Source organism: Pogoniulus pusillus, chromosome 9 (assembly GCF_015220805.1).
Source record: "Pogoniulus pusillus isolate bPogPus1 chromosome 9, bPogPus1.pri, whole genome shotgun sequence".
Taxonomy (NCBI): Eukaryota; Metazoa; Chordata; class Aves; order Piciformes; family Lybiidae; genus Pogoniulus; species Pogoniulus pusillus.
The window spans coordinates 16,977,309-16,989,414 of record NC_087272.1 but is presented as its reverse complement, the minus strand read 5'-3'; the positions used below and the strand labels follow the sequence as shown (position 1 = coordinate 16,989,414).

The following is a 12,106-nucleotide window of genomic DNA, read 5'->3' as shown; positions in this document are numbered from 1 at the left end:
CACAGTTGCCTTTCTAAGGTACACTCTCCTCTTGCCAAATGACGTGTGTACTACAGGCTGCCAGGGCACATTCACAATCAGTTCTCAGGAAGGGCATTACCAGCCTGTGGATTACTGTGGAGAAATAGCAAGTATTTACCTGAAATCAAAGAAGTCCAATGCAGTCATAGTTTCCAGAATTGAGAACTGTTCCACAAGTAATTTCAGAATCATTGAAATTCTGTTCATTCGAGTAATAACCTTCAGCATGTTCCTCTCATCTCTTACCTGTAGAAAAATAAAGATCATAACCTGACGGAATGATGATCTGTTTATATTCCACATATTTATTTCAGGACTTCACTATTGGACATAGCTATAATTCCAACAGACCCTCATACTGAATAGAGAATCCTGGTTTATAACTGAAAACTGAAACTATAATTTTCAAAGACTGATATCTGTTTGACTGATGAGACAATTGGTCTAAATAGATAGATTTTTTTAAACTGAAATAAGTCATGACAAGAAATTAAATTCTGGACCAAAATAGTTTATATCATGATCATTTCCAATTATTACAATAAAATTTAACTCTATATAACAACACAGCTACTGAAAAGACTTTGCCTCCTGCTTAGAAGATACTAGATGGAGTGATACAGCATGCAGACTTCAAAAAACCAAACACAGAAGCAATTTTTCGACTTAAAAATACCTGTGAGCCCTCTCCTTTTTCAGTTTTGCCCCTCAGCATGATGTTTCTGCTGAGGGAATATCCCTAGGTTTCTACAGCTATCCAGTACTAGTAGGATATTATGAGAGCAGTAAAATTAGTCTTGGAGAGTGATGTAAGCAAAAGGCTGACTTCAGGAGGAAGTCACGATTTTGCTGATCAAATGAACCACTCAGCCAAACTTTGTTTTTTGGTTGTTTTTTTTTTTCCTCATGCTGTTTTTAAAAAGGAGAACATGTTGCTTTAGTAAGCCAAATTTTAGTCAGGCTGCAAGGCAGGAAGAAAGAGAGTGAGCTGTATTTTCTCCAGAATTTCTATTTGCTTTTAACTTACATGGCCATTTTGAAAGATCTCCCGCACAGAGTCCATCTCCCACAGAATCTGCTTAAACCAAAGCTCATAAGCTGCAACAAGAAAAGCATCATTAGCATTCACTTTAACATTACTCTGTAAATTCTTCATAGCACTGAAGAAGTAAAAATCTTCTATCTGTGTTTGAAACAAATAGCTTATATGTATACTGCTGGTGCAAAAAAAGATATTGATACACAAATGTATTGCCTGTATGCTGTCCTTTACTTAAGCTATTACATGAAGTCATGTCGTGCTTAGAATGTTGACAGAACTTTTTAAGGCATGTTTTACACATCACATATTTGATGCACGTGTTGTTCATCACAAGAGCAGGAAAGAGAAAACCTAGACCTGATATTCCAATAAAAGATGATTCCAGAGCTGTTTACACCCTTTATGTCACTACCTTTTTTCCTGTCAGTAACAGCAAAACGTCATCAGGCCAGTGCCTGCAAAACATGTGCATTTTAGCAGTAAGCCAGCACACCTAACCAGCATGCTGGCTTCTAAACAGCCTCTAGACTGGCATTGGAGCGGGCTGCCCAGGGAGGTAGTGCAGTCTCCATCTCTGGGAAGCTGGATGAGGCACTTAGTGCCATGAGTTTATTAGTTAGAGGGTGTTAGGTGATAGGTTGGACTGGATGATCCTAGAGGTCTTTTCTAACCTGGTTAATGCTGTGATTCTGTGAAAATGGGATTGAAGTTTCAGAGAATGTACAAGCCAACACACAAACATTGCCTGAAATAAACTGCATAGCAACTTTTTAGTCAGAAAGTTAACTTCACCACCTTAACTCTTCCAGAAAGAGAACCATCCCAATATTGGTTTACTAAATCTGAAGGTTATATTTTTGGCTACATAAGCCTAGAGTTGATTAGTGGCTTACAAATGTTAGAGGGATGCATACAAATATAAATGCAGATAAAGGGCAGAGAAATTGTAGTGACTGTGTCTAAAATGAAAACAAATTGAGTATTGCATGCTTCAATACTGAATAATTCCCTGCAGCAAAAATACTGGTCACCCACTGCTAAATTTCTCCCAACCACTTACCTTGATGTGTCACAATGAAAAGATGCTCATCGTGGATTTTGTTTCCTTTCTTCTCACTCTGAAGTTCTTGAGCATTCAGTATTTTGTTCAGCTTAAAAATAAAGATAAGATTGTTCTGTGCTGCTCTCAATTCTTCTGTTGGCAGTGGCAGTTATACTATATAGAGCTACTATCTATGGGTAATTTTAAGTATATATAGGCCTCATATTCCAGGTTGTATGAGAAGTTAGACTAAACAACCTCAGGTGTCCTTTTTACTTTATAAATGAATAGGTGGCTGGATGTTAGGAGGAAGTTCTTGCCAAAGAGAGAGTGATTTGCCATTGGAATGGGCTGCCCAGGGAGGTGGTGGAGTCACTGTCCCTGGAGGTGTTCAAGAAAAGCCTGGATGAGGCACTTAGTGCCATGGTCTAGTTGACTGGCTAGGGCTGGGTTGGACTGGATGATCTTGGAGGTCTCTTCCAACCTGGTTGATTCTGTGATCTAGATCTTGCCTAAACTGGAATGTTATGTCTCTTAAAACAATATAGTTTGAAGAAAACAGTTTCAGGCTATGTTTAGTTATTAAAATAAAACAAAATATCCAGCATGTTTCCCAGATCTTGCATCTATACTGTTGTGTTCTGTACAAATGGAATTCCTGTAGTAAAATTAGAATCATAGAATCATAGAATCAAGCAGGTTGGAAGAGACCTCCAAGATCATCGAGTCCAACCTATCACCCAGCCCTAGCCAGTCAACTAGACCATGGCACTAAGTGCCTCATCCAGTCTTTTCTTGAAGACCCCCAGGGACGGTGCCTCCACCACCTCCCTGGGCAGCCCATTCCAATGGGAAATCACTCTCTCTGTGAAAAACTTCTTCCTAACATCCAGCCTATACCTACCCTGGCACAACTTGAGACTGTGTCCCCTTGTTTTATTGCTGGTTACCTGGGAGAAGAGGCCAACCCCCACCTGGCTACAATGCCCCTTCAGGTAGTTGTAGACAGTAATAAGATCACCCCTGAGCCTCCTCTTCTCCAGGCTAAACAGGCCCAGTTCCCTCAACCTCTCCTCATAGGATTTGTGTTCCAGGCCCCTCACCAGCTTCGTTGCCCTTCTCTGGACATGTTCCAGCACCTCAACATCTTTCTTGAATTGAGGGGCCCAGAACTGGACACAGTACTCAAGGTGTGGCCTGACCAGTGCTGAGTACAGGGGAAGAATAACCTCCCTTGTCCTACTGGCCACACTGTTCCTGATGCAGGCCAGGATGCCATTGGCTCTCTTGGCCACCTGGGCACACTGCTGGCTCATCTTCAGCTTACTATCTATCAGTACCCCCAGGTCCTTTTCCTCCTGGCTGCTCTCCAGCCACTCAGTCCCCAGCCTGTAGCACTGCTTGGGGTTATTGTGGCCGAAGTGCAGAACCCTGCACTTGGCCTTATTAAATCTCTATGTAATCACAGAATAATATGTAATCACAGAATAATACCTGCACAAGAGCTCTGATCTGAGGCTGTGCTAGGTATTTCAATTTTGGCATTACTTATTTTTTTCACTGAGTCACTGAGTTGTTTTAATCTTTGCATTATTCCAAGTAATATGCCAATGAATCAGTCTTCTGTTCAGAGAGCAATTCTGCTCTCTCCACTTCATGCTGTCAAACAAACAAACCCCCAACCAAACAACATGGAAAAATTATTCCTTTATTACTTATAGCATTTAATTTACTTTTACTTATTTATCAATTACTTCTAGTTGCTGTTTTGGAGTTTTGTTTTCGTCATTTTAGTTCTTTTGTGTTCCCCTTAGTCATCATCACACCTTCTAGATTTCTGCAATATCTTTTTCCAGCCAAATATTCTGGGCTTTCATGCAGTAATTTGGGGAAGATGCACACAGCCTGCTGATGTGGAGAAATTGCCAAATGGTGATTGTCAGAACAAAGAAAGCCTTTTGAGGTATAACACATCACATTTTAGGTTTAGTGACAGAAATAATTTCCTACTAAAACCCCTAAGGACATGTGGCTTCCACACAATTTGAGTAGCTATCCCACAATTTCCCTGCACCATCCCCTCTGAGGCAGGAAGCTGTGCACATGGCTACATGTGGAGAAGTGCAGAACTTAGCTTGAAGACCTGTACTGGCAACTGGCAGGCTGCTGGAAGAAGCATCAGTCACAGGTCCTGGCTTAAGTCTTAAAAGTGAGTAGGGCAGTAAACATTAAACCCTTGAACTTACCTGTAGGTAGTCTCCATAGATAAGTCCACTTTTGCTGGCTTTATTTACCCCTTCTTGTGATTTGTCATCTTCTTCCAAGCATAGGTTGTTAAAATTAAATCTAAAGAAGGAAACCAGTTAAATGTATTAACTGTTTGACTACAGATTTATGAATACATCTGACTTTGTAGTAACAAATGCATCTACAATTCAAACAATGCTTTGTTCTGATAAACCAACCCACTAAGCAGGCTTTGAGACAAACAGTACACTTGAAACACCTCCTCACAGTAATAGCTGGTAGCATTGCATCAAATAAAGACTGCTCAGACAAGTCCTACAATCTCTTTTCCTTTAGCAATAGTTACAGCTGTCTATTTGTCAATAATCATTCATTCCTCTCTAAGTTTTTGTAGTTTACATTCTGTCATCTGAACTGTTGTTATGAAGCAAAACACAGCATGAGGGACTCACAGATAATTGCTTCTTGCAAAGGGGCACCCACTCATGATTCCAGGATCCAAACTTGCTGAGCTGCACACTGGGGAATATACTCCGTTAGTGTTCTAAAATCCACTGTAGCCGACTTATATTGTGACCTTATCTCACTGCCTAGGACAGCCCCCAAATTCTCCTCCTCAGCTCTCAGCCCATCCCCGCTATTCAATAATTAAAGCTACTGTCATGGAACAAAGGTCAGTAAGTTCATGTGTTGTTGGCTCTTCAGGGCTTGTTTGGTTTGGGGTTTGTTGTTTAGTTTCAATCAATCAAAAGCGGGATGGCTGGCTTACCTGCTTCGGCCTAGAGAACATGCTCTCTTGCTTTGCACTGCAAGGTATCCACCAGCTCCTTCTTTGGAGACAAAAGCTGGAGTAAGGTGTAAGTCAATGAGCAGGTTGTGTGGGAGAAAAAAACCAACAACCCAATATTTTATAAATTCAAGAACTGTTAAAGTAGGTTTTTAACATGCAGCTGCTTGTATCAGGACACTTTTAAGTTTCAAAAAGGAAGAGAAGGAAAAGGAAGGAGAATATGTTTCTACTGCAGAATACATCTATTGCTTGTAACAGATTTCAAGTAATACACATATGTTAAAAAATGCTCATAGATTAAGAGAGCTCAATCATGTACCTCTCATGTAGTTTTGCAGTGGTTTTATTTATGACAATTTCTTAATGTCATTTCCTTGCACGAAAGTTCCACTCTTGTTCATTGACAAATGTTACTCAATTCTGTTTAATCATCAGCCTAACACACAATGATGTAACATGGCATTTCTTTTCTGCCTGCCAGACCTCTTGGAAAAAAAAAGTTGATGCTCAGTTTTACTGCAAACAAAGCTACAGGGCCCCTGTGACCCTAGGCCGTTTGCCCTCTGCAAGACTTACTGTGGTTAGTGATGTCTGCGTGGTGATTCCAGCTTGCTTAGTCACTTAAAAACAGTCTATTCATTTAAAAAAGAATCATACACAGTACATGGGTGATGAGATGTATACTCAGCTGAGCCAGACACCATATGTCAGTCTACACAAATAGTAGCTTAAAACTCAGATGAGCTACAGGAAAAGTAGGACTCCACTGAGGCAGCCCATCAAGCAAGGTCAGGGTATTCTTCCTTCATGGTGTCAAACCCAACAGAGGAATATAACCCTCTCACCACACACTTCTATAGAGCCACTCAGAATGCAGACAGGTAGAAATGAAAGTGAAGACTGCACACTGGCAGATACATCAGAAATTAAATGTTGAAAACTGTGCTTTTCACCATTCCATTTATACTAAAACAGTTTATTACACATGTAGTAATCTCTCATGTCCACAGATCTCAAAGGTATGGACATGTCACCTCTATATACTCTTACCTGAAATCCAGACTAAGTCTCCACACTGAAACTGTTAGAGCAAGTCCAGAGGAGAGTCATGAAGATGCTCAAAGGGCTGGAGCACCTCTGCTGTGAGGACAGGCTCTTCAGCCTGGGGGAGAGAAGGCTTTGAGCATACCTTATAGCACCCTTCCAGTATCTGAAGGGAATCTACAGGAAGGCTGGAGAGGGACTATTTACAAGGTCTTGTAATGACAGGACAAGAGGTAATGGGTTTAAACTGGAAGAGGGGAGGTTTAAACTAGATGTTAGGAATAAGTTCTTTACAGAGGGTGGTGAGACACTAGAACAGGTTGCCCAGGGAGGTTGTGGCTGCTCCCTCCCTGGAGGTGTTCAAAGCCAGGTTGGATGAGGCCTTGAGCAACTTGTTCTAGTGGGAGGTGTTCCTGCCTAGGGCAGGGGGTTGGAACTGGATGATCCTTGAGGTCCCTTCTAACCTAAACCATTCTATGTTCTATGAATACCTAGAGAATGCTGAGTATGCATGTTCTTATTGGGTCAAGCTATACCCCTTAAACATTAGTCTGACGATGTGAAGGAAGAGCTTGGAGACCTAGCTGCAAACAAGTGGCACTTGAAGCTTCCCAACACTGTTGTCCTAGAAGTACAGACTAGGGGTTATGGAGCACAGATGGCTTCTATCTGTAATAGTGGCTGCAGTGAGTTAGATAAAAGATTCCAGTAGGTCATGTCACGCTGAAGACTTCCTACCAGAAAGCAGCAGGTATCTTGGGAAGAGCTATTAGAACATAACAATCAAATACTTTAAAAAAGAAGCAAACAAAGCTGAAAACCCCACCCTACTAAAAAGCAAGTTGACAGTGAGATCATTTCCCCAGTATAACTAACTTTTCAATGCCGATAGCCTAGAACTTCCTCACATACCTGTGCCTTTGCATTTAATAACCCTTCTGTGAATCCACAGCCTGCAGCAATGAGTTCCATAACTGAAGTGCATATCATAAGAAAGGGTATTTCCCTGTGCTACATTCAAACTTCCTGTCAAGTAATCAACTGATTTTATTTTCCATTTGATAGTGTCATGACTTATGAGCTCCTGAGAAATAACTGTACTGCAGCTTTATAGTTCCAGTCACCATTTTTTGTGCTTGTGCAGACTCTGATGTGAACATTTTGAGACAAAGCACTCAGAAGGCAAATATCTTCTTGGTACATGGATATGAGCACTGTGAATTCCATAAAACTATAAGGATGGAAGGATGTGTCTTGAGGAAAACAAACCCACAACTATAATAGTGTAATGCAGCTACTGATGCACCTCAAATTGCACAGATGAAGCACACAACATCCTAAATGAGAACCTCAATGTGCTGGCTGCTTTAAGAGCACTGAGCAAAGTGATGAGACATAAAAGGAAGGTGAAGCAAAGATCAGTTTGGCATCAAAACATGCCCTCTGCTCAAATGAGTGCTTTGTGATTTTCAAAACTGGAGTTTCTATTTAGATAGCATTTGAAATTAACAGACACTTTTAAGAGAAATAAAATTTAGTGACTCAAGGCTAAAATAAACAAGGCTAAAGTTGATGCAATATTAATAATCCAATCAGACATTTGTACCTGGGGGAGGAACAGAGCTCAAGGTCTTGCAAACTGCAAACAAAGAGAAGAGATAGTGCTGCAAGATTTTTTTTCTTTTAATAATGTAATTTTTTCTACTTTTTAAAGACAAAGACCTATATTATCACTTCCCCACATACCTTTGACTTCCATTTATGATTCACACATCCCACACAATCCTCCCACTGTTGTCTGTCATTTGAGGTTCAACAGAATTTCTTTCACATTGCACAGTATCTGATCCTGTTACTGCTGGTACCAAATTTGCTGCCTGAGGCTGTGCTTAAAAAGGAACTCTTTTTAGATTACCATCAATTCCCCCTACACCTGTATTTCCTAAATATGCAGCACTCACACTGACTGTGCATTCATAGGCTGTACTCCAGGAGTGAAGCAACCTGCTCTCAGAATAGCTCCCGAGAAGCAATTTATCTTTCACATGTTCTGACCAATAATTATTTTGCAAGTAGGGAGAAAAGTTTTTTTTACTGCTATGGGTGGTGGGGAATCCTTCTGTCATCAGTGAAAATACATCAATGTCAACCAAAACTATGAATTTTGGAAAAGCAACATATCTTGAGTATATGTCACAGAGCTGTCTCAAAGCAATCCTATCCTCTTATGATGCCTTGCAACCGCTCAATGCAAGGTGCAATTCTTTACAGGCCACCAATTATTCTGTTGCCTTTTTTTTAAGAGAGATGACAGAAATTAAACTCTCAAATCAAACTGGAGAGAAAATACAGAATTATATTTAGAGAGAGAAAATACAGAGCTAGACATTACAAAGCAATTACCCCATCCAAGGCAAACCCCACTGAATTTTTTCCCCGTCCCAAAAAAACTAAATCTGCACTCTCCAGTGCTCCAATCCTTCTCCCCGCCCAGCGCATCTACCATCCAAAGAGGCCCACTGCTTACAGGTTATTCCTGATAAAGTGGCTCCCACCACATGCACAGGGCAAGAGGAGGAGGAAAGGAGAACGAACTGACCTTGTTGTGAGTCTATAAAGAGATGGCAGAATTATGGGATTGAGTAACAATATTCTAGTCCCCAGAAAACTTTTTTAATCCTATAGCCTCAATCTGGGACAGTACAGGAAGGCTGCTGATTTGCCCCTCCTGAGCAGCTGAATCCTAGTTACCAGTCAGGTACAGTGGAGTTAAAATCTGGAGTCATAAGCTACTGCCATGTCTCCACGTTGCTAAGTGCCTCTGTTTACTCCATGGTGCAGCTGGCTAGAAAATGCAAAGGACTCTTGTGGACAAATGCTGACAATAATTTGCTAATCTGATGCTATTCAGTGTTATCATTAATAGCTTGGATAATGGAATAAGTTATACACTTCTTAAACTGACAAATGACAACAGCCTGGAAGGCATAATAGCATACTGACTGATGGGGTCTAAACTTCAAAATTATCTTAATGCACTGAAATAGATAATGTGCAGTGATGGGAGGTTAGTACTTTTTAACCAACCCCTAACATTCTGTGATTCTGTAATTCTGGGATTCATCTATGATAGCCAAACTAGTAAAAAGGAAATTGAATTTGTCCAGATCCTTCTGTTAGTCAAAAAGACCATGGTAAGCAGCAATAGGCAAAATTATCAAAAGAGCAAACTTTATTCTGAAAAATTGAGATGGAAACTTTTGGCAGGGAAACCCTCCTGTCCATCCAGCATTTGAAAAAAATGAGCACCCCTCTTCAAGAAAGATGAAGGCCACTTGGAAAGGGCTCAGAAGAGAATGGAAAGAACAACAAATGTTCAATGTAGAAAAGTCCATTAAGAGAGATGAAAGAGATTGTAATTGACCTGTATGACTACAAGAAGATTGTGGGGGAGAACTAATCATAGAATCAACCAGGTTGGAAGAGACCTCCAAGATCATCCAGTCCAACCTAGCACCCAGCCCTAGCCAGTCAACTAGACCATGGCACTAAGTGCCTCATCCAGGCTTTTCTTGAACACCTCCAGGGATGGTGACTCCACCAGCCCCCTGGGCAGCCCATTCCAGTTGCAAACCACTTGCTCTGTGAAGAAGAGATAAAACACCTTTCCTTCAAAGGGAAGAATAATGAAGAAATTTTTGTATAGAAAAGGATGGGAAAAACAGTAACCAGTTTGAATTATGGCAAGATAACACAGATACATTTTTTAAAGGATATTTCTAGCATTTTTAGAACCCTAGAAAACATCGATGAGACTTTATAATTTCTTCAGTCATAGCCGATTCTACCTTGATGCAGAGGCAGACACAATGAATCCTCAAAACCTTCTAGCCCCAACTTCCATAGCCTCTCCCTGCTTCCGTTGCTGAGCCCACTGAGTATCTGCTTTGAAGGAAAATGCAATCCAGATGCTTTGCATACACAAGTGGCTACATTTTTTGTTGCTTATCTTAGCACGTGCCATGAAATAGCAATGACAATACACTCTAACAGTCTAGGTGGTGGTCACTTACTTTTCCTTTTTTTGTGCTCAGCTTTTCATATTTTTTAATATGAATTGCATGTAAGCATTTGTGATCTACTATATGCACTACTTCCTCTGTCTTGAGATGTTTCTATTAGAAAAGAGAGCTAACCAAAATGCACTTACATAGCATCATGCAATGAAATAGAATCATAGAATATAGATGGCCAGAAGAAACCTCAAAGATGATCCAGTCTAACCTGAGAAGTTGGTATTCCAACCCCAGAAGTTGGAAAGGGAAAATGACATTTTCTGGGAGCAGTAACTATCCAAGGAAAGCTAAGTAATCACAAAGTACATATTTGTGTGTATGTGTTTTCTCTCAGCAGCCCGTAAGAGACATGTTGCTGCAATAAAGCTATGGAAGAACAATTTTAGCAGAAACATATTATCTCTTTTTTAAAAGGAGTAGAAAGAAGGACTCTGGGATCTACTAACCACCTCACCTCTGTGACTGGAGTATCATGGAAAAGACCCTCTTAGAAATTATGATAAGGCACATAGACAACAGGGAGATGATTCGAAACAGTGAGCATGTCATCTATGTGGACTTGTGTAAAGTTTTTATCTCAGCCCCCCACAACACCCTTCTCTCTGAATTGGAGAGATAAGGATTTGAAGGGTAGACTATTCAGTGGATAAGGAATTGATTGGATGGTTCTGTCCAGAGAATAGTGGTCAATGTCTTAATGTCCAGATGGAGATCAGCAGTGTCCCTCAGAGGTCTCTAGTGGGACTAGCATCATTTAATATCTTCAGTGATGACAGGCAAATAGTATCGAGTGCCCCCTCAGCAAGTCTGCAGATAACACCAAGCTGAGAGGTGGGGCTGACCTGCCTGAGTGACAGGATGCTGTTCAAACAATGGAACCACATGAACCTCATGGCGTTCAACAAGGCCAAAAGCAATCCTGCATCTGGGCTGGGGCAGTTTGTGGTATCAGCATTGTATCAATCAAGGTATTGAGAGCAGCCCTGCAGAGAAGCACGTGGGGGGTACTGGTGGGTGAAAATCTGAACGTGAGCCAGCAATATGCGCTCACAGCCCAGCAGGCAAATGGCATTGGAGGGCTGCATCAAAAAGCAGCATGGCCAGCAGTTCAAAGGAGGTTATTCTGCTCTGGTGATATCTCACTTGGAGTACTATGTCCACATCTGGGGCCCTCAGCACAAGAAAGACATTGGCTTGTTGGGGTGGGTTGAGGGCAGGGCCACAAAGGTGATCTGAGAGATGGATAACCTCTCTTGTAAAAAAAGACTGAGCAAATGGTTTTTTTATCAGTCTACAGAAGAGAAAGTTGCAGAGGGACCTTATTATGGCCTTTCAGTATTTAAAGGGGGGGCTATGAGAAAGATGACAATCTTTTTAGCAAAGTCTGTTGCAATAGGATAAGGCATAATGGTTTTAAAAAGGGATGACAGTGGATTTAAACTAGATGTAACCCAGAAATGCTTTACTATGAGGGATGCTGAAACGCTGGAACAAGTTGCCTGGAGAGGTGGTAAAACCTTCATCCTTGGAAGCACCGAATGTCAGGTTAGCCAGGGCTCTGAACAACCTGATCTAGTTCAAGATGGCCTTTCTCACCTAGGAGAATTGAACTAGATGACCCACAGAGGTCCTTTCCAACCCAAAGTATTCTGTGAATTTATGATTTGTCTAAGCAAATAGCTGTGTAGTTATGCTGGCTGTGGCCTTTTTTATTACGATGATTTTTAGTTTAGCATGAGAAAAGAACTGCACACCACTGAAGGGTTGACTTCAATTAATATTTTGAGTACAAAATTTATGATATGTACAAATAAAAAAACCCACGACCATTTCTGCCATCAGTT

General features: G+C 40.9%; 1 protein-coding gene across 2 annotated transcripts in view; it reads right to left on the bottom strand.

Annotated features, from left to right (window-relative positions):
* The window catches only part of TDO2 (tryptophan 2,3-dioxygenase), a 41,958-nt gene that overhangs the window by 6,171 nt on the left and 23,681 nt on the right, over positions 1-12,106 (bottom strand). The window contains exons 2-7 of one of the 2 annotated variants that reach the window (XM_064148703.1): positions 6,193-6,304; positions 4,805-5,197; positions 4,352-4,451; positions 2,124-2,214; positions 1,049-1,119; positions 140-267 (exon numbers count right to left, since the gene is read on the bottom strand). In XM_064148703.1, coding sequence (XP_064004773.1) covers positions 140-267; positions 1,049-1,119; positions 2,124-2,214; positions 4,352-4,451; positions 4,805-4,839 — 425 coding nt within the window. In that variant the 5' untranslated portion in view covers positions 4,840-5,197; positions 6,193-6,304. Of the gene's footprint in view, positions 1-139; positions 268-1,048; positions 1,120-2,123; positions 2,215-4,351; positions 4,452-4,804; positions 5,198-5,718; positions 5,740-6,192; positions 6,305-12,106 lie in introns of those variants that run through there. The other variant, XM_064148702.1, reaches the window with a different exon arrangement.